Source organism: Sus scrofa, chromosome 13 (assembly GCF_054392235.1).
Source record: "Sus scrofa isolate SSC_HxYL_T2T_F1_AM1 chromosome 13, Sscrofa_HxYL_maternal_Yorkshire_Landrace_v2.0, whole genome shotgun sequence".
In the NCBI taxonomy this organism is placed as follows: domain Eukaryota; kingdom Metazoa; phylum Chordata; class Mammalia; order Artiodactyla; family Suidae; genus Sus; species Sus scrofa.
Window position 1 is genome coordinate 49,528,333 of NC_139395.1, and position 25,357 is coordinate 49,553,689.

Consider the following 25,357-nt stretch of genomic DNA (forward strand, 5'->3'; position numbering starts at 1 on the left):
AGATGAAAATAGGGCAATTTTAGTAGAATATATGTAAAGATCTAGAACTCAAAATCATCATCTTGATGATCATATTATAGGTAAGGTAAATTGATAGACTCCAGGCATTGGGTTAAGTGCTTTATTTGTATTATCTCTCTAAATCCCCACAGGATCAGAGGAAGGTCTCTATTTTGTGGATAAGGGAAGTGAGGCACAGACCAGCTAAGGGAATATGTGTGGAGTAGGGATGTGGTTTGACAAAGCGGTGCTCTTTGACCATTCTGCTCGTGTGTGATTGTTGTGATAAAGAGATGATGCTTAAAAAACACCTACAAGTCCGGGTAAGTGCCCCATGCAGGATAGCTTTTATTAATTTTATGGTTGTTTGTCACAAGATGCTTACTTAGACTTTTATTGTGATGATGATAAAGTTCAACTTTCAACAATGCATTTCAAATTCCTTTTACTTTTAGAAGTCTAGGCACTAGTTACGATCCCGAAATAAATGCAAGGTACTGTGTAATTGCATTTTAGACCATGGTGCAGTACACGTTTAGTCCATCATAAAGGGTTACCACTGATATTAGGACTTTTAAGAAAAAAGATGGCGGTGGCAGTGTAGGGGGCGCGGCCGCCAACCCCGAGTGCCAGCTTGCACCCGGGAGGCCGGGCAGGGGTGGGGAGCGGGGCGGGCTGACGCCACGTGGGAGGCTCCGCCCCCTAGGACGCCCCGCCTCCAGAGCCGAGGCATCTGCGCCTGCTCCCTCAGGCTGGGCTAGGCCTCGCCGGGCACGCGCACTCCGCCGCATTCTGATTGGCGGGCCTTCGCGTCCCACCGCACTCTGATTGGTGGAGCGGCCCTAGGCCTTGGGATCCTGGAGATCAGAGCGGCGCTCCTGTCCTGCTCCGCTCCCTTATCCCTTGGAACTGGAGGAGCTTGGGGTCGTACGGCAACCTGATTGCTGTAGTCAGCAAGGACAGTCAGGGCGGCTTCTGCTTCATTCCAGCGCTACAGTCCAGGGGCTAGGACAGCTCCCGTCGTTCTCTGTTCAGCCTCACCGCCACAGCCTCGGTCCAGCATGTTTTCCAGGGCCCAGGTGAGGCGGGTTCTGCAGCGGGTACCCGGGAAGCAGCGACTCGGCGTCTACAGGTTCCTGCCCTTCTTTTTTGTCCTGGGAGGAACGATGGAGTGGATCATGATTAAAGTGCGCGTGGGCCAGGAGACCTTCTGTAAGTGGGAGTGCAGCAACCTCCGTTTCATTTCTGGCAGGCAGGAAGCGGCAAGGGAGCCGTTTTCCTGAGGGATGTTCTAAAGTTACAGACCGTTTATTCCACTCAGCGCCGAGCTGCTTTTACCCGGTCAGAAGGGCGAGTGCAGTTCCTTCCTTTCGCTGGGCCTTGGAGACCGCCTGGGGTCTCCTGTAAGCGAGGCAACAGAGGGATTGGCGTCCAATCTGGAGACTTTCCCTGCACTTTGACAGGATGGCACGTGACTCTACTTTGGACGCCCTCCTTTCGAGCCTGCTCTTCGCCCATGCCCGTGATATTGTTTGGCCCTAAGGAACAAACTTGCTCACAGGACCTAGAAGCAGATGGGATCCTGAGGATTCATGGGAGCTCCTCAATGGCTAGTCCTCTCTGAACTGTAAAGTCCAAACCTTAGAAGGAACTGGTCTGCCCGTCTTAGCTAAACACTACTGTCTTTACAGGTCAGAGTCATTGGCACCAGGGCCTGGCACTATGAAAACAGTACCTGGCATTGCTTTCCTGAGCACTAGCTCTGGACAAACTAGTTCCTCTTCTGGGATGATTTTCCTAACCCTTAGGCAGGCCCTGCTTTCTCCGTTTTGAGAAAGTTACTTGTGAATTACCAACTCCCATTTAAAAAAAAATAGTGCTTTCTAAAGATATTTAATCCTTTTGTTCATCCGTTCATTAATATATAATGAGCACTGATGAGAGGATATAATGAACAAGGTGAAGGGTCTACCAACCTGGAACAGCACTAATGGGGGAGATGGATCATACACTTACTATTGTGATGTGAGAGCAAAGTAGAGGGAGCATGGGAGTCTTGAGTGGGGCACTTGAATTGGATTATGTGGTGCAGGGAAGGCTTCCTGGAGGAGTTATCCTCTCAGGTAGGACCTGAAGATTGAGTAGGTATCAGCCAGATGAGGGAAAGTTTTGTGGAGTTGAAAGCATCTCACGCCAGTGGTTAAGAGCAGACCTCTGGGCTTTGGTGTGAAAGTATGTTGTGTTGGAGGGACTGAAGCATGTGAGCAGAGTGAGGGATAAAGTGGTTACAAAGGTCCCGGGGCAGGGCCACAAAGGGACTGGAGTATCAAGAATGTATCCCAAAGGACTGAAGGTTTTTAAGCAGCAGTGGATGACCACATATGGAGAATGGTCTCTTGTGGAGAGAAGATTGGCAGCAACACTTAGGTTCTGTGGTTGTCCAGGTTCGAAATGGTGGCCTGGTCTAGGGTGAGATGCCAATAAGTGGATGGAATTGAGAGGCACCTCAGAGGTAGTACTGACAGGGCTTGGTAACTGAATGGATTCAGGAGATGAGGAATGGAAGCTTCTGGTAGGGCAGCTGGGGCAGGGGAACACGGGGAGGACAATCCTGGGCTCCATTTTGGATGTGCTGAGGGGGAAAATGGTTATATAAATCTGAAGCTCAGAAGGTAGATTTAGGTTTGTAGGTAATTCACAAGCAGATTGTGATAAAATCAGAGTCAAACTCCAACATTTTAAGGGTGACTGAGAGCAGCCAGCGAGACAAGGGAGGGAAACAAGAAGGATTTGTTATCACAGAAGACAGAAGGCTCAGGAAGTTTTAATAAGTGAATGGGAGGTCAGCCTCCTCTTCCTTTCTAGAAGAGACTTGAAGATATGCAAAGAAAGCAAGCTGGCGGAGAGAGACTGGAGATACCTTGGCCCTAGGGAAGGTGGGAGAGGATGGGATCAGAGCAGGGCAAGAAGTAGCCCTTGCAAGTCAACTGGAAGAGTTCCTTACTGATGACTTTTTCCTGTTGAAGAAAGAGTTCGTGGGCATTTGGAGGTGCGTAAAGTAGGGTCAGGGCTGTGGCTTAAGAAACAGGATTGTTAGGCATCACAGTTGACCCAGTTAGATGCAACACTTGGTCCCACAGTGCAAAGCAAGAGGGTGAGGCATAGGAAGTTCTCGTTGTGCCTCAGTAGGTTAAGAACCCAACTATTATCCATGAGAATGCAGGTTTGATCCCTGGCTTCTCTCAGTGGGTTAAGGATCCAGTGTTACTATGGCTGTGTTGTAGGCTGGCAGCTGCAGCTCTGATTGTTCCCCTAGCCTGGGAACGTCCATATGCTGCAAGTGCAGCCTGAAAAAAGAAAAAAGGAAAAAAAAAAAAAAAAGGCATAGAGAAGAAAAGAAGTTAATCTGTATTAGGTTCATTGTTTTTTTTGTTGTTTTTTTTTTTTGGTTTTTAGGGCTGCACCCATGGCATATGTAAGTTCCCAGGCTAGGGGTTGAATTGGAGCTACAGATGCCATCCTACACCCCAGCCACAGTAATGCAGGATCTGAGCTGCATCTGCGACCTATACCACAGCTCATGGCAATGCTGGATCCCTAACCCACTGAACAAGGCCAGGGATCGAACCTGCGTCCTCTTGGATCCTGATCGGGTTCATAAAGCTGAGCCACAAAGGGAATTCCTGTACTTGGGGTTTTAAAGATGTGTCAAGAAGTTGATACTGATAATAGAGGATTTTTAGCTGGTTTGGGCAGGAAGCGAGAACAAGAAGGGGCTGACGAGGTGCTCAGAGGAAGTTGGTAGAGGTCCAAGGACACAAGAGCTAAAAAGGTAGGAGAAGTTGTGGTCAGAGCAGAATGAATTTATTACTTCAGAGGAACACTGCAAGCAGATGGCAGAAGTTGATTGGAGAAGTCAGGAAGGTGAAGTGGGCTGGTGCTTCATTCCTGTTGTGGGGTAGGAAGATGGCACAGGACAGGGTCAGGGAGCCTAGGCTAGATGCTAGCATTTTCAGAGACTGAAGGGGAGTGATGGACAGAAGGTGTCAGTGCAGAGAAGATGGTGGCAAATGGGATAGCCCCAGAGAAAGAGGGCAGAGAATCACTAGTCTGGAAAAGCAGCAGCTGAGAACAAGGAGACCTCCCTCAGCTCCCTCCCCTAGTTCTGGGTGTGGCAGAGGGAGCAGCAGAGACCTGCAGGGCCAGAAGTACCTTTGAGGACCCAGTTAAGAAGAATGACTTCAGAGAGAAGATAACTTGCTAAGAGGCATGCTAAGACATGTTTCCACCTCTGAAGACACTGACTCTGCTAATGTTGTGCAAAGCTGCATTAACATAGTCCTCATTTAAATCATGTCTTCTTTTAAGATTATTTTGGTATTGTCAGACATCAAGATTCAGGTGACAATCCTAGATTATTGGTTAAATTACTCAAATATATGAGTACTTTTAATTCCTTAGTTTCTTAAAAACCTAAATATAATCTTTGTTTGATACAGACGATGTCTACCGTAGAAAAGCCTCAGAAAGACAGTATCAGAGAAGGCTGGAAGATGCATCAGAAACTGAACTTCAGCAGTCAATAAAGTGAATATGAAACTTTACTACTGGTTTCAACTCCTTTAAGATCTCTTGTTCTTACACAGAATTGCCTTTACAAAGAATTTTTATAGTTTTCCTGTCTCTGGTTGAATACTTCCCAAGTCACTGATGGGCAGCACTTGTGGGAAAATTATTTCCTACTAAAACACATCTACCCATTGACTATAGTCCATGAAATATTTCTTAAAAGAATTCAAGGATCAAGGAGTTTGCTTGTGGTATAGCAGGTTGAGGGTCACTGCTGTGGTATGGGTTCGATCCCTGGCCCAGGAATGTCCACATGGCATGGGCATGGCTGGAAAAAAAAGAATTTAGGAGTTCCCGTCGTGGCACAGTGGAAACAAATCCGACTAGGAATCATGAGGTTGTGGGTCAAGGATCTGGCATTGCCATGAGCTGTGGTGTAGGTCACAGATGAGGCTCAGATCCTGCTTTGTTGTGGTTGTGGTGTAGGCCGGTAGCTGTAGCTCCAATTGGACCCCTAGCCTGGGAACCTCCATATGCCGAGGGTGTGGCCCTAAAAAGCCAATAAATGAAAGAAAGAAAGAAAATAATAAAAAAAGAAGCAAGCATCAATCAGGATTCTTTTCAATGCACACTGAATTGTCTGTGAGGTCCTTTGTTTTAGGCAACAAGGACAAACTTATTTTTTTTTTTTTTGCAGAATTTGGACTTAATATGAATAAAAGCCAGGTCTATTACTCCCCGTAAGTGCGCCTGTGAATAGCAACAACCTCTTCCCTTGCCTGGCTCTATTAATATACAAGGGCTGGACCTCCATGAGGACTGGGGAGCAATAGGCTTCACTGCCCTCTGTGATAATATTGCTTTCATCAAGCTGCTGAAGATGAAGACACAACTTCTTCCCAAAGAAAGTGAACCTTCAGCATAAATCCACCATAGACAAGCAAAATCAGAGGCTCAGTCTTTTGGGAGAGATTTTATAGTCTGACCCAGAGTATGTTTGGATCAACTGGTAGAAAAAGCAAAGGCATCTTTCCATGCTTGGAGAATCACATCCAACATCTTTTCAATCAAGAAAATATCTGCATATTAAAGAAGGCTAAATTTCAAAATAGTGTCCAACTATTGCTCATGAATAAAAATGCAGATGCTTAAGGCCACAGAATATCCTCAAGTTAATGATCTCTGCCACAAATCAATTGTTCTAAGGGATTTTATCTAATTTAAGTCAGTCCATTTATGTAAGAACCAATTCATATAAAGAGCCACTGAAGACTCAGATCTCATTAAAGCACTACTGAGTCACTGCTCAGAGATGGCTCAAGTGTGAAGACCAGTGATGACCAACAGCACCAAGGAGAGGAAGGTGGTTCTCACATGCACTTTTTTTTTTTTTTTTTTTTTTTGCTTTTTAGGGCCACACCCTCAGTATGTGGAGGTTCCCAGGCTAGGGGTCCAATCGGAGCTACAGCTGCTTGCCTACATCATGGCCACAGCAACACAGGATCCCAGCCTCATCTGTGACCTACACCACAGCTCACAGTAATGCCAGATCCTTAACCCACTGAGTGAAGCCAGGGATTGAACCTGCAACCTCATGGATCCTAGTCAGATTTGTTTCCGCTGCGCCATGACAGGAACTCCTCATGTGCACTTTGAAGATGGCAGGACAATATCTGACCTCAAGCAAAGCAGCAAAGCAACTGTATTAAAATGAAGATACTTTTAGAACACATTTATTTGGATGCTATAAAACTAATTTTTGTTAATCAAGATGTAAACTTTAAACTTTTCCTCAATTTCTTTTTTTTAACATTTCTACTAAGGCATGTGACTCTACCTGAATTATCAGATACTAGGATTATTTAAGGGAACTTTCATAATATAAAAGCAATGCTCTATTATACTCTTAAGAGAACTGCAGTGCCCCACAATGTGAAAAAGGCAAATAATAACTTACATTTTAAAAACCAAAATACTTAACTCTAGAATGACAAAAATCTAATTAGTATTTATTGCAAGACAACTTCCTCCACTAGGGTGATGGGGAAAGAATGTGAGCTTTGCAGCTTCACTGTATCATCTAAGTGATAGGGAAAATATTTAGCTAAAGAGTAAATGCTTGGTATAGGAGTTCCTGTCACGGCGCAGTGGTTAATGAATCCGACTAGGAACCATGGGGTTGAGGGTTTGATCCCTGGCCTTGCTCAGTGGGTTAAGGATCTGGCATTGCCGTGAGCTATGGTGTGGGTCGCAGACGTGGCTCGGATCCTGAGTTGCTGTGGCTCTGGCGTAGGCTGGTGGCTACAGCTCTGATTAGACCCCTAGCCTGGGAACCTCCATATGCCTCAGGAGTGGCTCAAGAAAAGACAAAAAGACCAAAAAAAAAAAAAAGAAAGAGAAAAAGTAAATGCTTGGTATGGGAGGGCTATCTTTGTTCATCTAGCAGTCCTATTTTGGAAATCTTGCCTAAATATCTAAAGCTGTAGCTTAATCAAATTAATCTTTTAGAAATTTGGATTTTTCACAGTGAGTTATTTCTCTTAAAAAAGTACACGCACACACACACTTGGATCATGGTGTTTTCCAAAACAGTTTCTCTCCTAGTACAGCAGTATTCAGGTCTTAGTTTTCATATATGTGTATTAAATTTAGAATTTCTTGGCGTTCCGGTTGTGGCTCAGGGGGTTAAGAACCCGACTAGCATCCATGAGGATGTGGGTTCGATCCCTGGCCTTGCCCAGTGGGTTAAGGATCTGGTGTTACAGGGAGCTCTGGGATAGGTTGCAAACGTGGCTTGGATCTGGTGTTGCTGTGGCTGTGGCCTAGGGTGGCAGCTGCAGCTACAATCTGACCCTTAGCCTGACAACTTCCATATGCAGCAGGTGAGGCCCTAAAAAAGGAAAAAACAATTTTAGAATTTCTTGCCACATGTATATGCAATCCACAAGACATGAATTCCAAATCTATTTGGGGGATAGAACTAGTCTATTAACATCCTTAGGTCAGAACTTTCATTCAGCTGACCTAGCCACTTCCAAATGAAAAAGGAATAGAGGAATACTCTCAGCAGTATTGCTCACAGCATTCAGGTGAAATGCCTAACTAATGCTTTGGAGATCATTCAAAATATGCCCATGAGCACAGATGGCAGTACAGCCCTAAACTGTAAGGGGAACAGAACCAAAGGGATTTGCAAAGTGATATTAGAGGAAAACGTTTTTTTTTTTTTTTTTTTTTTTTTTTTTTTAACCAACACTTTGTATTAAAAGTGTGGTCATGTTTCAGGAGCTTATAAGCATGATAAAAACACATCCAGGCCACCTGTCTCTTCTAACCACCAACAGCTATTTGAAATGGGTTACACTGATTTATGATACAGAACATGCTTTCCTTGCCTTCCACCATCAGTAACAATTCTGCAATTTCAACTTCAGCCTGCATTTCTACCCATGCTGAGGACATGTTAGGAATCCCTGACTGCCAGCCTTGGGTAAGACGTGCATGTCAGGTTGTAGTGTGACTACACTCACCTTCTGTGTTAATGCATCCTGAGCCCTGAACCACAGTCTGGCCAGTGATTTTTGCCTCCACCCAAGAAGCTTTCTTCCCTTAGACTGACAGCTGTAGCCTTATCAGCATCAAATCAAGGCTTGCAGAAATTAAACCTGCTTGAAACTAACATCTGACATAGGCTTTAACAGAACAACCAAACCTGGTTAATCCAAATCACTTTGCAAACTCCATTTTTATTTGGATTAAAAAGCTTTAGATGAACAAACATATGATACATACATATTATAAGACTAGTTACCACTTAAATCTCTTTTGATACAGAAATCAGAATAAACCAAGTTTTAATCAGGTCTGAAAATGTTCAAGTTCAAAAGTCAATAATACCAATTTGGAGATTTTACACAAAGAAGTGTCCCTGCCCAATTCTTCCTCAGAGGAAGAGAAGGGTGGGTTCAAAAACAGAGCAATTCAAGGCCTTTAAATCAGTTGGCTGACATACTGTTTTAAACCTATAGGTCTTTTCCCCCACATAAACAAAATTCTTTTCCATATGAACTTATATTTTGAAAACATTTAGGCCATTATACTTTCTAAGCTGCATTACTACAGTTCCTAAAACTCAGGAGAAAAAAAGATGTATAGTTCACTTGCACTTTTTAAAGTCAGGACTTTTTTTTTTTTTTCTTTTTCTCTTTTTGGTTTTTCTTTCTTGGAAGATGGCTGATCTCAAATCTTATATCCTAAATAGTAACTGATATTCTCCAAGTTAATATACAGAAAGACATGATTCTAAAATAAATACATAGAGTTCTTTTTTTTTTTTTTTTTTTTTTTAAACTTAATTAGGGCCTGCCTAGTGGCCCCCTGGCCCGGCTCTACACTGCCTTAGGGAAGCCCCTGGCTGGATCTATGGTTCCTACAGCACCTCTAGACACTGAGAAGGAGCCTGGAGGAGGAGTGCTCTGGCTTCTAATGCCCCACATAGGCCACAGTGAAGAGTTTTTAGAGGCTCCCCAAAGAAGTCTCTTCCAGACCTTAAAAAGGGAAATAAAATGGGTGTATGAAATAAATAAATAACTTAACCAAAATTAAATTTCAGGTTCTTTGGTGTAATTCAACGATGTCTAGAAATAAAATCACCTGATTGTATTATATAGTCCATGATGATTCAATGGCCCAAATAACCAGGAACTGAATTTTTTAAAATCTGATTCAGTTTAACAATAAGGTACTGACATACTATTGCAATATATTTTTTTTCCAAGTTCAGAATTTTTAAAAATACTTGATGCAAATTGAGATCCAGTGGTTGACTACAGGCAACTAAATTACAAGGGCCTCTTGTATTTAAAGTATCTGGATACAAGAGACTTTGTTTCATGCTACACTCTTATCCCCATGATTTAGCAAGAATGGTAATTAAATGTCCAGGTATTGATTCATACCAGATTAGAAGAAAAAAAGTATCCTTTGAGAGTCACCCTCTCAATTCATAAACAGCAGTGGAAGCTCTACCACAATGGCAACCACCTTGTTACAATAAAGCAGACTTCAAAAACATTGAGTGAAATACTGTTGCATGTTTGACACTTTCTACCTGTCTGGGTATTACATAATGCCTCCAAATGTTTTTACTGGGGTCATATAAGAGAGATACGGTCATCAAACCCAAGTGTCTGGGGATCTGTAATGGTCTTTTTAGTGAGCATTTTCTTAATTAAATTATGACTCCTTTCTCCTGAAATTCAAAAGCACAAGCTAAAATTTAAAAATTATTTTAGAAAGTCTTAAATTTCTGGTTGAGAATTTTAACTCTGAAACTTAGAAGAAAAAAAATGCCGCATCTGATGAGGAAATAAAGAATAAAAAAACAGATTTGCATATGCAGGCAATCTATCCTTTTACAATTATGCTTCTGATATAGCTCATATATAATTAATGCACTCCCTTCCCTATGTTAGGTTAGGTGTTATGTTTAAAAATAAATCACCTCCATGCACACTGCAATGTTTTCTTCAAGATGAACTTCAATGATTTTCAATGTAAGAGATTTAAAGTTTTAAATCATCTAACATGTATAGGAATTAACTGTGAATTCATTATAAATAGATCAAAAGTACCCTTAAACTTACCTGCAAAGGCTAATAAATACAATTCAGGGTTGTGCACATGTTCTGCAAAATTAACTGACACCACAGATGTCTAACTCAGCACAAGAAAAAGCGCTCTCTCCCTTCAGGTGTCCGGGAGATGCACTAGCTGCAAAAGGATGCAGAGCGCAGACTTCAGATCTCTGACTTAATACAGCAAAGGTGCCATGTCTGCCAAACGTCTATAACCTAACAACCTTTCACTTCAGCTATAAGAAACAATTTTTGCAAAAGTGGCGTAAGATACTTAGGCACATGAAACAGACATAAGTACACTCCCCTCTCTAAGATGTAAACTAGGACCAACTTCACATTTCATTGTCAACTTAAACTAATCTGTAAACTCTTATGTGTGTGGTTTTTTTTGTTTGTTTGTTCTTTTATTAAAAAACAAAAACAAAAACAAAACAAAAACAAACACCAAAAACCCCAAGCCAAGACAAAACCTTTGATGGTTTCAGTTCTATGGCAACAAGTAAAAAGATAAAACTCCAAGTCTACTTATACAACCAATTATGAAACTGGTTTTAAACGAAGGAAACATATGCAAAAAAATCTTTTGTGTATTTGATAAAGTCAACTTAATATAACAAAAACAAATTGAAATAGCTTATTAAAAGTGTCCTTATATAAAAATGGCCTTGTGATGTACAGTAAAATGCAATAAAAATTATCATCCTTTGTTCCTCCCCCCACCCCCAGTAACTAAAATGGCTACTATTCCACAAAACTCTTTATGCTTCTATAAAAGAAATGTAATTGATGTGATTAAAGGTTTTCTAGATTGTATGCTTGGCGAATGTTGAGGGTGTCTCGGAGCATCAGATCCCGAAGGCGCCAAAGGGCATCTGCCATGGTGGTGTGGGCCCCTTTACTTTTCAGCCAGTGAGAGGGGAGGCGGCTCTCCTGTTCTTTTGACAAATGGACATCACGTCTTCGTGCTGAAAGTTAAAGTGCATAAAAAGAAATATAAATAGGATTTAAAAAAATTTTTTTGGCCACCCCATGGCATATGGTGTTCCCAGGCAGGGGATCAAATACGAGCTGGACTTGTGACTTACGCCATAGCTATGGCAACACTGGATCTTTAACCTACCGCCGTGCCAGGCTGGGGATTGAATCTGTGTCCCTGCTGCTAAAGAGACCATGGATACTGCTGAGCCACAGCAGGAACTCCAGGAATTTTTTTTTTTTTAGGGCCTCACCAGTGGCATATGGAAGTTCCTCTGAATCAGAGCTACAGCTGCCAGCCTACGCCACAGCCACAGCAATGAGGGATCCCAGGCCCATCTGTGACCTACACCACAGCTCACGCCAACGCTGGATCCCTAACCCGCTGAGTGAGGGCATGGATCGAACCTGCATTCTCACAGATCCTGGTTGGGTTTGTTAACCACTGAGCCACAAAGTGAACTCCCAACTACAGGAATTTTAAGGTAACAAATTTTCCCTCAGTCTTGAGGTCTGACAGATTTATTAAAATTTAAAACATTTATTATTTATTAAATATTATGAATTTTAACTCTGTAGCATATTTCCAAGCAAGTTTCTTATATAGTTTCATTAGGTATCTTGGTTTTTAGAAAACTACTTCACTTAGGTATGAGGCTACCTAGCCAAGGATGTCTCATTTTACACTTCGTAGTTTAGAAATTAACTAATTTCTGGGAGTTCCCTGGTGGCCTGTTGGTTAAGAATCTGGCATTGTCACTGCTGTGGCATGGGTTCAATTACTGGTTTGAGAACTTCTACATGTCAATGCAGGCGTGGTCCACTCCCTCAAAAGAAATTAATTAATCTAACTTCTAACAATGACTTCGTAAAAGAGCTTCAGAATATAACATAATTACTAGAATGGGAATGTGAGAGTTGCACAAACACCTAAAAGATAATATTTTGTTGTAGGCACTCCTGATATTTAATAATTACTTCAATATTAACAAAAATTCCTAAGAAGGCAAATGCGAAGAAACGAAAAACTTTCTACTTTCTTAAAAGAAATCAAATTATTAAATGTGGCTTAGAAATGAAGAATGAATAGAAACTAAATATCCTTCCTGAAACTAGGCAAGTTATTTTAGTATGCAATGAAAATACGTTAAGCGTGCTGAACTAAATTAATAAGTTGATAGGTGAATAGAAATGTTTTCTAATATTATCTTTTTTAAAAACTAAGGTGAAATAACTAAAAAAAATTTTTTTGGTCTTTTTAGGGCCGCACCTTAGGCATATGGAAGTTCCTAGGCTAGGGGTCAAATCGGAGCTGTAGCTGCCAGCCTATGCCACAGCAATGCCAGATCCAAGCCTGGTCTATGGCCTGTACTGCAGCTCATGGCAGTGCCGGATCCTTAACCCACTGAGTGAAGCCAGGGATCGAACCCGCATCCTCATGGCTACTAGTCAGGTTTGTTACTGTTGAGCCACTATGGGAACTCCCTGAAATAACTTTTAATTTATCCAAATGCATCAATGCAATGCCCAAATGCCTGAAAAATAACTGAAAAAATTCAGAATATACTTAAGAAGATGGCATTGATGTTTGACAAAACTAAAATATGAAATTCAGCAAAAAAAATATTGTGATGTCAATATATAAAGAAGCTCTAAACACTTCAAGTAAACATACGACTTACTTATACTGAGAAACCTCAGTTTGGGTTCCAGAACACAATAAAGTGATTCACATGAATTTTTCGGTTTCCCAAGTGCATGTACAAGTTATGCTTACAGTACACTGTGTATATTAAGTATGCAACAGCATTATGTATAAAAGAGTATATATCTAAATTTAAAAAGATTACATTGCTAAAAAACACTAACCGTTATCTAAGCCCTCAGCAAGTCATAATCTTTTTGTAATAGCAACATCAAAGACCGCAGACCACCATAACAAATATAATAATGAAAAAATTTGAAATATTGCAAAAATTATGAAAACGTGACACAGAAACACAAAGCAAGCACATGCAGTTGGAAAAATGGTGCTGACAAACTTGCTTGACACAGGGTTGCCACAAACCTTTAATCTGAAACAAATGCAGTATCTGAGAAGCACAATAAAGCAAGGTGTAATAAAACGAGCTATGCCTATATAGGAAAAATGGGTATTTATCCTATGCAATAATATGCCAATAGCAGCAAGAGGACTTTGATAAAGCATGGATTTTGAAAAGGCTTCTTGAGAAGGACTCTCCTTACCTGCCAGAGTCTGGTCCCACTTGCTAATGCTGTTGGACTCAGCACTGAGTCCTTCAATGTATTTTAGGTAGGCCTCTGAATGGAGAAGCCGTTGGGTCTTCGGTGGGGGGGCCACAAACATTGGCGTTGTTGGCTGCTGTATGACAGGGGGGCCAGTTGGATGTGGGCCAGGATATGGAGGTGGTGCCTGCTGCCCTGGAGGCCCCAAAACACCTACCTGAAAGAGTACAGACACATGGTGGGGAAAAAGATGCTCAGCACATGCTCTGAGAAAAGAGGGTAACTTGAATTCTGTTGAGGCCTAGAAAAATCCAACTTGGAAGCTCACCTGCTGTCCATACGGACTTCCACCTGGTGCTGGAGTCCCTACCATAGGGGCCACTCCTTGGTTCATCACACCTATAATTCAGAATTATAGGCACAATTAGAGGCTCTGGGTTGAGAAGATTGAAAAACTACTGTCTGATAAGAAATGCCATTCATAATGCAAACCTACGATCTCTGCCCTGAGTCTCTGTGGATAGGAACCCTAAGCACTCAAAACAGGCAATTTCTATAAGGAATTTTCTATATGTAGCATTCATATAGAAAATTCATATTTTTTTCATCTTCTAGGTACTTTAAATACAAAACTAGTACAACCTGTCAGATATACATTAATTATTCATGGCTTAGAAATGATATGAACTCTGCATAAAATTCTAGTTATTTCCCTATAGTCAGAATACACCTCTATTTTCAAGGTAATTTTCTTTTGACAGCACAGTTTCCTGAAACTGAAGCCCATGTTTAATTTCAGTGGTAATGCAGTGCAACCAGGCTCAGCTGTATGCAGTGTATTAGGACAGTAGGGACACAAGGGAAAGGTTGAGGAAGTGCATGGTTACATGACCTTTGTGGAAGCTGGGGATATATTCTTGCTGTCCCCTTACAGGTCACTAGTACCTCTGGTTTCTAACTGGAGTCACTAATGCTGGCAGAGAGGGGACACTGACATCTGATAGAGTGACACTTTGAAAAGGGATCATCTGGAAGCAGAGCAGACTTGGTGCTATCACTTCAAATGCAAAATGACAAAGCGAAAAAGAAAGATTTCATGGTTCTACTATATTCGTACTATGTATAAAATACAATTCCCTTGGTGACTCCTCATAAACAATTTCTGTCTCAAAATGAGTTCTGCCTCACAGGTCCTAGCTGATGATAATGCAATGTCCTAAATTTAATGTCTAGGGCTATTTTATTCTCATAAAAGAGAGAAAGAGGCAAGGAACCCAGCTCATTAAAAACTAATAAACTACAACTAAAACCCTGGAGAGCTGTTGTTTTAACCTTAAACAAGTCCAGCTTGCTGCACAGAAGGATCAACAGGAGCTAACTTCATATTCTACAGTTTCTCTGGAGTCAAAAGGTTGATATTTTGACGAAGCAGAGCCAGCCCACTATTCTAAGGTTCAGAATTGCTAACTATCACTTCCAAGAAGTATTAGAAAAGAGTAAGTGAAAACAAGCTTTCTGTTTACAAAGCAGAAATTTTTATATTCCAAGGATCCAGAAGGGTACCTGGATCACAATGGTAGGATCCTAACACTTATTTCTGAGTGAGTGAAGAGGCTGCAGTGGGTAAGTTGCTGCGCCAGCAACATATTATTAACCCCTGCCTCCCAAAGACACTCACCTACTTTAAATCTCGCAACTCAGTGGGCATCCCTGAGCTGCCGGTAACAATCTTTGCAGGGCAGCACAAACAAATCAACAACTAATCCCCTATGCTTCCTCTGTTTACAAATGCCATGCCAGGGGCAACTGGTGAGAATGCAGGCTAAGTCACCGGGGAGCTCACTGCATCTTTCTCTCCTTGAAGCCTGATCAGAGGTGTAAGCGTGTGTAGGCACTAAGAGGGGTTCTTCCCTGACTTCCTATCATCAGGAGAGTGGTGCCTCCTTCAAATGCATTTAGAATCTGAAGGGGGGGGGAATGGAGAGAGCTGTCCCTCAATACCTACCAGAACATGCTACCTGGAGGGTCCTGGCCTTGGCTGTGGCTCCCATTGAGTACCACATGCACCTGGAAGTCAACTCCAGGCTAGTCTGATTGTTCAGTCAGATACTCGGTGCCAAGGGGAGAGGGCATAGCACAAAGGCCAATTGTGCCTATCACAGGGACCATCAATTTTATGACTGACATTTGCTGCAAGAGCAACTCACACATAGTCCACCATTTCCATAATGAAATACCACTCCGACAAACCTTTTCTCCTCTGGGTTATGTCTAGAGCAAACACTTCTGTGGAGTCATGGCCATTGTCTGTGTGTTGCTGCAGGCTCTAAGCCAAGCCACCAGGTTTGCTCACCCTACACACTGCTGGGTACACCTTCTGAAGGATTGCTTGAAACTCTTTATAGCTCTGGATTGGTAGGTCTAATACTGCCATGATGTTTTGTCATCTGGGCCGGGCCTTTTTTTATTTCCCTTCTTTCTTTGGCGGCATCGCGGCATGTGGAAATTCCAGGGACTGAACCTGTACCACAGAAGTGATAACACCGGATCCTCAACCTGGTAGGCCACCAGGGAACTCCCTGCGTTTGGCCTTTAGCTAATATTTTGGATGATGGACCAAATTCTATTATAAGTCATTTTAAGGTCACATTCCCTCCAACTAGATTATAGCTAAGGGTCAGTTCTTTCGCATATGATGGCACTTAATATGAGAACTTGTGATCTTCCTTTCATAATAATCTTTCAACTTACTATTTAATTATAAGGTAAAACTGTAGCTATTTCTGGACTTCATTTATATGCTTCTATATGAAATAACTTCTGAGTTTCTGTCAATAGACAAACCAGTGTCTATAGTTAGTAGAGGGGGCTATGCTGTTCTTTAAAATGTTATGTCATGCTTCTCTGGGGACTCGGGTACAGAAAACTAGTTCAGTACAAATTTGTTCTCTCCTCCTTTTTATTCCTTGACTGAAGGATTTCTAAAGAGTTTTACATTAGTGACTTAGAAGGGCTGTTTGAAAAGCAGGAGATGGGGCAGGGAATCTACACAGAGGACTCTGTGAGATAAGAACTGAATCGGAGGAAGAAATGCACTTAGGAGCAAAAAGTGTTTTTTATATGTCACTCGGAACTAACAATTTGGTAATCTTCATTCACTGATAAAGAGAGCAAAGCATAACCTTCTAGGCTGTGTTTGGCTTTCTGAGCACATGAGAAATTGTTCTGAATGATTTTAGAGTACACCTCCTGCCCCTTGACCTGCTGAGTCTGGTTCCTGCCATGTGCCCCATGCTGCTGCTAGACAGCCAGGTGCCCTAGAACACAAGTGCTGAGCCACCTGCTCAACACACAGGACAGGCTCTGCTGCTGACACTTCTGGGATTCTCAGTGAGGGAAGGCCTGCCCACATGGATAGCAAGTACCTCCTGGAACAACTGGTTGAGGGAGGAAAAAGAGAGTATGAAGATGAGATTAATGAGCGAATGAGGATGAAGTTCTTACCCGGTGGTGGGATGCCCGAGAGGCCAGGCACACCTGGCGGAAGATGGTGGGGTGGAGGCCCCCCAGGGTGAAGTGGCTGCATGCTGCCCATGCTAACAAGGCCATCAACTGGGCCCTGCAAAGGTGGAAGGCCTGGCGGATAGCCACCCATCATGCCTTGAAGGACACAACAAATTTCAGACATGCATCATTAACATGCAACATGAGCTAAGTAATAACAACACCCCTACCCCAACATGCACTAATAATGAATAAAAGCGCCCTTAGTACTGCATGATAAAACGGCAATTAGTGCAATTATTTTGTTGCAATAATGAACAAAATAAAAAGTTACAAATATGAAATACAACATTTTTGGATGAATTAGTACTTAGTATATGATTATTTGTAGTTATTTTCCCTGGGATAAATATGCTACATGTTTTCAGTTAAATAATAAGAAAGAGGAGTTCTAGTAACAGCCTTCACAAGGTCATGATTATTGCAGACTGTTCAAAAAGAGTGACCAGTTCTGCCGACTGTGATTCCACTGAACAGTAGACAACCCATCATTCCACTCTGCCACACTCATATGCCTATCCCGGGTACACATGAGGGGAAACTGGAATGGAGGGAAATGAGGCGCACAAGCCCTGAACACAAAGCATGGTTCTCCAGCATGGAGGAGGTGGGCAAGAATTTTTCAAGACTTCTATACCCAGTGCTTCTCCCTTCTAGCTCCACCACTGCTGGTAAGAATGGATCATGCTTAGGCTTGAGCTGGGAACAGCTGAGAGCTATCATAATAAATGATGTTTCATCTATAGATTTCAAAACTTGATAAAACCTAAACCCTCCCAAGCCTATCTAAGCCCAGGTCACTCAGTAGCCTGCATGCAGACCTCAGGAGGAATGGCTGGAGAATCAGGCTCTGCTGATACGAGAAAATGCCAATTGTCATCATTGCTCCAAGTTCACAAATGTCCTCACAAAAACCTTAGGTTAACAGGGAACATTTTAAATGAGGTATGGAATTTCTGTGAACAGAGGTTTTTCTTCCTTTATTTTCAAAGTGCATCTTCACAACACAAAATATTTTCTGCTGGCTAGGGAAGAGTCTCAAGAAACAAGTATTTTTTAGCAAAAAGAATGAAAGGAAGAAAATAATTTCAAAAGGTCAAAGACTCACCTATCAAAAGAACTTTAAAGCCACATGATATTTTTTTAAGCAGGAAAAACAACCTGATTTTTCTGGGATTTGAAATGATCACAATGAAGAAAACAAAAGATTCCCCGAAATGCAATCACCTTTGGTCATAGCTTCTTGCACAAAGGGAGGATTGAGGGATTGGTGCCAAACCTCAGTTTTATATAATACTCTTTGTAGAGGGATGCTGGGAAACTCCAGATGCTAAGAATTTTACTTTTTAATTTTCCCTGAAGAATTATTTAAACAAGGTATTTATCGAAGTTTAGTCTTTGAAGCTATAAAATTACTAGAAATTCTGAAATTGGTTCAGCTTGCCTCATTAATCATATCTAGGCTAAGAAACTTACACAAACCAATAAAACAAATTTTAAATAATAATACCTCTGTACATAAAATAGGATTATGAGTTTCATTTTTTAAAAATGAGAGTTCAGAGAGTAAAAACTGCTTTTGAACAGACATCATCAACTTAAACATGAGGAGATCCAATGCTACCAAACTGCCTTTTAACCACACCACCAGATAGAGCTTTTGGGATAAGTACGTGGGAATTTAAGAACATTAGGAGGCTTTGCTTTCAATTACAAAAGCCCATCTGAACACAGCCTTCACAGGCTGTGATTGAAGAAATTATTAAGAATCAAAAGATATGACACTTGTCTTCATTAAACTGTACTTTGGCATTTATTATCCCAGTCACATGTGTTCAAATGAGCTTCAATGCTTGTAAGCAAAGCTGGTCTCAGACAGCAACATGGCTAAGACTTAATTTCTATGCAACCTGTAAACCCATGAAAAATCACCATCTTAGCTGTAAAGTTCCCATTGCGGACCAAAGGCTGGTTACTGTACAGAACGCTTGCCCTTCACTCCCATGGCCCAGAAGTCTGGGCAGCATATGCTCAACAATGGAGTAAGGGCTTGCTGGAAGGGGGCTTCACTTTCCTTACCCATCAGAGCTCTATAATGATATTCCCCAACAGGGAGCTAAAATGCTGCAGCTGCTGTTTTTTAGTGTTTTTAGCAGTTTGAATTCATTTTGTTAATGTGTCCCTGGGCTGTTTAGTCAAGGGCACAGTGCTATAATATCACACATCAAATAGAACAAAAGACAATGTTAATGAGGGAATTCTAACTTTCAAAGTCCCCATGTTCAAGGTCTGATTTCTAAAATCCTCTGGAACCCCATTAACCAAAATGGGCCATGGAATAGAGCAGGCGATTATGAGATTTGTTAGATCAACATCAGTTACACTGAAAGTACTGAAAGCCATGATTCAGATGTGCTTTGGCGAGTGCAACTGCTGAGTTCAGCGATAGTGCATTTGAGAACTTGCCATCACAAAAGGTAGGAGCGACAATGGAAAAGTTATCCTCTACTACTCTGCCTGAAAAAGCAAATTAAAAAAAGCAAAAACAAAAACAGCATCCCAATGAGCCTGCCTTGAACAACACTATCTTGGACGCCCTGCAAAAAGAGGTCAGACTGCTTGCTTAAGAACAAACACAGGTGGCTTGAATGGACCTCACCAGGCTTAGAGAGATCACAAAGGAGGGACCTGAGAAGTGGTCTGCAGGCTTCTCATTGGAGACACATCAGACAAGGATATTCAATTCAAGAAGAGCCAAGTTTGCTATGGCTACCAGAACCAGAGACAACACACACAAGCAAACCACATTCATCATTTTCTTTTCTTTTTTTAAAAATATGTGACTGGGATACTAACAGAAAATGCAGTTTAATGTAATTAAATAGAAAAGCATTACAGAGTGGGCACAATGAATTGAATAAGGACTTTGTATTCAACTTAGCAGTCATGCACACTGGTGACCAAGAAAGGATTTACAATTCATCGTCAAAAATCCTTTTAAATGGTCAGTCTTTTAAGGATGGCTGCAGCAGAACAAGGCAAACTGAATACTGGAATGATACGGGAAAATCATTGTCACCTAAGACTAGTTTTGGGTTTTCTTTAGGGAGTTCCTCCAGAACAGAATTCAGCATCTATTTATGTTTTCTGCTACAGTGCTCTACCAAGAGCAGTCTGGGGTAGAGAATATCGCCAGACCATGCCCACAGCCAGGGATGAGCTGCTCCCTACCAATTTCCAGGGTTGGGCCCAGGGCCCACTTCTGGGGCAGAGGGGAGGCATTGCCCATATGGGAAAGGCGATATAAGGACGACATGGATGACTTCAAACTTTGAATTTATCATGAGAAAAGCCTAGAGACTGTGGCCTACTCCTTGTTGGAGAAAAAAAAAAATGAAGGAATTTCTTAAAGTGGAAAAAAATGGTCTTAGCTCCTGTTTTTACCTGCAACAGGTGTCAACTGCTGATTGAGCATCCCCATTGGTGTTGGTGGTGGCACCACCCCCATGAGAGCCCCCACAGGGGTGCCTGCTCGGGGAGAAGCACTCGGCTGCTGTTGCTGTGCTGCTCGCTCTCTCTCCTGCTGCTCAGCAACTTTAGCTGCCCGCTCTGTAAAGGCATTTCAGATTTTCAATTCTGTTTTTAACCCAGGAATTCAAAATACCATCCATTGCATTCAACAGGACTAGTAAAAACACAGGCAACAGTTCTGTCTCAATGGAAGGAACAGTAGATGACTAGTCTCAACACAGGAGGAGTCGGGCCGATTTCACTTGGTAACCTAGAGTCCAGCTTTCCTATCCCATCTTGAGAACTGGTCTGCAAAGATTTCAAGAATGTTAAGACTGCAACACACATTCAGAAAGCACAGATTTTATTTAAACACGTCACCAGCATAACCAACGTGGTTAATCTCACAAGGCACCCTGAAGATGAGAAGCGCTACCATTATTCTAGTATTAATAGCATTACAAATTATTTATAATTTCAACATGAAGCAATTCCATGGCCCATTATAATTTTTGGCACAATTGTTACTTACTATATTTTCCTGATTCCCTGCACCCAATTTTACTAAGATTTGAGGACTCTTGTCATTAGTGTCATGGGGTTTATTAGCAGCTGAAGAAAATTAACTCTGTAAGGGAAAAGTAACTTACTGCCTCCTCCACAAGGTTTTAGGGAAAATAAACGCTAATCTGTACATTCTAATTTAGCAAAGAGGTCATGTTAATGTTTAATAAACCCCAAGGAAAAAAAATGGATGATACTCTAGGTTACAGTCTTCAGAAGTAGGGAATAATATATATACACATATGAAGCAATGGACAATGTACTGACAGAACCAGGTTTCCTGAAGCTAAGTTCAATACTGACCATGAATCATCCTAAATCAGCAAAAGTTCCAGAATTCATACTTATTTCATTCAAAAATGCAAGAGGAGCATTTGCTTGTGCCAGTGCTGGGCTGTGGAACAAACGTGCTACACCCCTCGTTCCTTTGAGCTACTCTGCATCTCCATAAGCAATAGTTCCAACAATCACATTCCCAGTCTTTCTGAGAGCTGACAGGATGGACCCTTACTATAGCACTCTAGAAATGTGCATCCCCCAAACTACCACAATACAGGGTTTATTTTGCTTCACCATTCATAAAAAGGAAATCCTCTCCACTCTTCACATGGGCAAACTGAGGCTGGGAGACAGGTAGTGACTTGTCCAAGGATACAGAGAGAGAACCAGCAACGTGTGGCCCTGATTCCTGACATCACACTACAACTGCCACACATTAACCCTCCAACATGGAATTCAAAAGGCTGATCTAAGGAGGGGGAAAACAGCTCGAGGTCCTATGGCTTTAAAGAGCATCAAGAAGCAACAGCTCTAGTCCTCCTTCACGTGAGAATGTGAAAGTCAAGCAAGTCAAAGTTTCCTTGGCTGCAAAAGAGTTGCCCGCACAGACCTGTCACCACTCTCTACACTGTCCCAGTTTACAGATCCTCTGTACAATGAGTGTTCTCTGTACGTTAAGTTCTAGTATCTTCACTATAGAAACGACACAGTAAAATGGGAGAGCAAAAAAAAAAAAAAAAAAAAAATGAAGCTGAAAAGTAAAAACTCAGGCCTGTGGATGGGATATTGGACTAGCTACCTACTGGTTCTTTCCAGAAGGAGCCCAGTTGTCTTAGAAAAAAGAACTACTAAATGAAGTCAGCCAAACTCCAAACTTTGGGTTTTGAGTTCAATCGGTCAGAATACAAAATTTTGTGTCTCAAGCAGACATTGCTGAGTCATATACCTCCTCTCATTAAGTTCTCACTGAATTTCTGAATTTCAGACTCCCCTTTTAATTTGGAACAATTTCCCAGAAGCCATCATTTCTCCTCCTCTTCAGTTCTGCTCCAGCATTTTTACTTTTACAGTATCCCCAGACACATTCTTGCTCTTGTTCACACTCTAAATAGCCAGCCATGCAGTACTGGCTCCAGCTGCCCTGGCCCAGGATTTACAGCCATGTAAACTTCATTTCTAGTATTCCTCCAACTAAGTGACATGCCTGGTTTTAACTTTCATTAAGGTGAGAAATACCAAAGCGCTTCAAACTTCTAGATTCTTATAGAACTGACTAGGGTTTCTCAAAGAATGTTCTGTGAAATACTAGTTTTTTAGGATACTAATAGGCATTATACATGAATAGCTGATGAAGTTTCAGAAAACGCCAGGTGAAAAAAATAGGTACTTTAGTGTAGCTTTAAAGACTTTAAGGAGTTCCCATTGTGGTACAGTGGAAATGAATCTGACTAGTATCCATGAAGATTTGGGTTCGATCCCTGGTCTTGCTCCAGTGGGTTGGGGATCCGGCATTGCCATGCACTGTGGTGGAGGTCGCAGATGTGGCTCAGATCCCACGTTGCCGTGGCTGTGGTGTAGACCAGCAGCTGTAGCTCCTATTTGACCCTTAGCCTGGGAACCTCCGTATGCCATGGGTGCGGCCCTAAAAAACAAAACAGAAGACTTTAATACGGCAATATGCACTATAACTTTCCAAGAGAGAAAGTATTTTGAGTGCCTCTTAAACTTGTTTTTGTCACAGTGTTTTCTGGCTGAGCACCTTGTAGGATTAGGGTTCTGTAGAAGATCCTTGAGGAAATCTGTCAGATAATTTTATAATAATCAAATGTAATAAACGAAAGGAATAATTTTTTTTAAAAAGGAGTTTCTTCATAAACTCTATAAACTTTATATAAATAAAGGTGGCACACTTAACACTTAATTTCTTTATGTTTGCTGGCCAAGAAGAGTAATGGTGACTACTGTGGTCAATCGTTGAGAGAGGGCTTTGAACTGGAAAAATGAAGCATACAATTCCAAAAGGAAAAAATACAGCTCTGAGGGTAACAGTCCTGTCTAATCTAATGTTTACTACTCATTTCTTTATTAAAGTCATGCCTGGTATTAAACAAGAAAAACAAAAATCTCTCTCAAGTAGTTGTCCCTAACAGCTAAGAACCACCAAATTGTTGAATGATAGCTTGTAGCTCAAAATGATTTAATTACAGAGAAGAAGGAAAATGAAGGCAGTTGAGCTTTATCAAAGAGAACCCAAGTACCTTATAAATAGCTATGAATGCATCACAGGCCAGGATAGGCCTAGGCAATCAAGCCTCAGCCTAGAGTTTATACATACGGCTTATCAAGAGCCATAGTAGAAGATCACTGATTTTGAAAGCCCCCTTTCAGATGAATTTAAACCAAAATTATATTTAACATCCTTGTACAACCATTCCCCAGCTCAACACGTGTGCTTATAGGACTCAATGAAAGAAGAAAACCATGCAATTTTTTAAAAGCAAAATTTTTTTTGAGAAATCTGGGGAAAAAATAACTACACCAGGATCAGAGGTCAAGTCAGAGACAGTGCTTGCTCAGTTGGGACAAGGCTGGCACTTAAACTGCTGGATGGGAGCCATTTGAGACCATCCCCAACACAAAGTTCATGTGCAAGGGGTAAGAACAAGAGAGTAAAACCTATCTATGCACGTGCATTGCTGAAAACATCCCCTTGCTTAGAAAGCTGAGATAGTTGTGCCTAGGCTCTATTTACCTTCGTATTCTGCTTTCTTGGCTGTCTCAAGGTTTCTCCATTCTGTCCCCACCAGTCGGCTGAGCTCCCCAAAAGAGTAGTCTGGATGCTGGGCCTTAATCACAGCTCTCATCTCACTGCTGAACAGGATGTAGCCACTCATGTTGATTTTCCGTTTGGAGCCTTCCTTCTTTGCACTGCCTTTGGCAGACTTGGGGGTAGACTGTAAGACAGAAAGCCCTTATAGTGCATCAGAACCACTGCCTCTGGTCAACTGCTCAAAATTTCTGGAAGCCAGGAACATGCAATTCAATAGCTACTGTTTTATAGACATGTTCAGTTTATAGCTGGCCCATTTTCTTGTTCAAAACACAGCTCTTCTCTTCCTTGCCTCCTACCATACAAGAAATAATTGAAAGTTTCACTGAATTCTATAATAGTGACCTCACAATTAAGTCTTAAGAATATTCTGAATGAAGAAAAAACAAAAAAACAAAACCCAACAGGGATCACCTTAGCCAAAAGATGAGTTCCTAAAGGAGAGTCTAAAAAGATAGAAGCAATAAATGCTAGAGTAACGGGATGATGCATTTCCTGTAACCAAGAAGAGATTCTAACCTGCCATTAAAACCAGCTACCTGTGAAATTTAAAAAATACATTAAATTTTAAATTAATAATGGCATTGAGAAAGAAAAAAAAACATCTGTTCCTTCTTGTGGAATTCTAGGTTGAAGCTCATATAACGTAGGGGCTGGTTGTCTCCTTACTTTTTAGCTGGAATTTGCTGCAAACCAGAGCTGGGAATAAGACAAGTAACAGGAACTTGTCACCTTCACCTGTGGGGGTGTGTAGGGCATGAGATCCAGCTCACTGGCCAGAGGAGTCTGAAGCTGAGGGAGAGAAGGTGGCTCAATGACCTCACTATCCTCTTCTCCCATCTCTTCGATATCATCATCTCCACCTTCTAACTCAGCAAATTTAGCTTCTAGCAACTGGATCTTCTTTTCCAACAAGGGTGAGGGCTCCTTCTGAGGAACAATTGGTTTTCTAAATGAAATGACATTAAAAAAATAAAATGAAATCACCTATCACTACTCCAGAACTGATCAGAAAGCAGTATTCTGCCTTAATATCTAGAAGCAAGTCGCTGCAATCTGCTTCTTTTAAAAACATTCTGAATAGCCACAAAAGCACTTGCCACTATACAGTGAAACACACACACACACACACACACGTGTATGATTTTGACGTCTTTTTTTTTTTTTAACATCTTCCTGT

The 25,357-nt window shown here is 41.5% G+C and overlaps 1 protein-coding gene and 1 long non-coding RNA gene across 52 annotated transcripts in view; one reads left to right on the forward strand and one right to left on the reverse strand.

Annotated features, from left to right (window-relative positions):
- Positions 1-893: 893 nt before the first annotated feature.
- On the forward strand, positions 894-5,726 carry LOC102167511 (ubiquinol-cytochrome c reductase complex assembly factor 5). 2 transcript variants are annotated; one of them, XR_002337553.2, is made up of 3 exons: positions 894-1,212; positions 4,500-4,587; positions 5,267-5,726. It is a non-coding gene; the product is annotated as a ubiquinol-cytochrome c reductase complex assembly factor 5 (long non-coding RNA). The 2 variants fall into 2 exon arrangements; XR_002337554.2 differs by lacking the exon at positions 5,267-5,726 and having other exon boundaries at positions 4,500-4,604.
- A 2,569-nt stretch (positions 5,727-8,295) lies between these two features.
- PBRM1 (polybromo 1) overlaps positions 8,296-25,357 on the reverse strand; it is a 130,811-nt gene continuing 113,749 nt past the window's right edge. For 26 of the 50 annotated variants that reach the window (XM_084988492.1, XM_021068920.2, XM_084988491.1 and 23 more), the window contains 7 exons: positions 24,916-25,126; positions 24,100-24,301; positions 20,439-20,603; positions 16,935-17,090; positions 13,759-13,829; positions 13,431-13,647; positions 8,296-11,173 (listed from right to left, as the gene is read on the reverse strand). In XM_084988492.1, coding sequence (XP_084844618.1) covers positions 11,001-11,173; positions 13,431-13,647; positions 13,759-13,829; positions 16,935-17,090; positions 20,439-20,603; positions 24,100-24,301; positions 24,916-25,126 — 1,195 coding nt within the window. In that variant the 3' untranslated portion in view covers positions 8,296-11,000. The remainder of the gene's footprint in view (positions 11,174-13,430; positions 13,648-13,758; positions 13,830-16,934; positions 17,091-20,438; positions 20,604-24,099; positions 24,302-24,915; positions 25,127-25,357) is intronic. The other 24 variants (XM_084988500.1, XM_084988499.1, XM_021068912.2 and 21 more) reach the window with 3 other exon arrangements.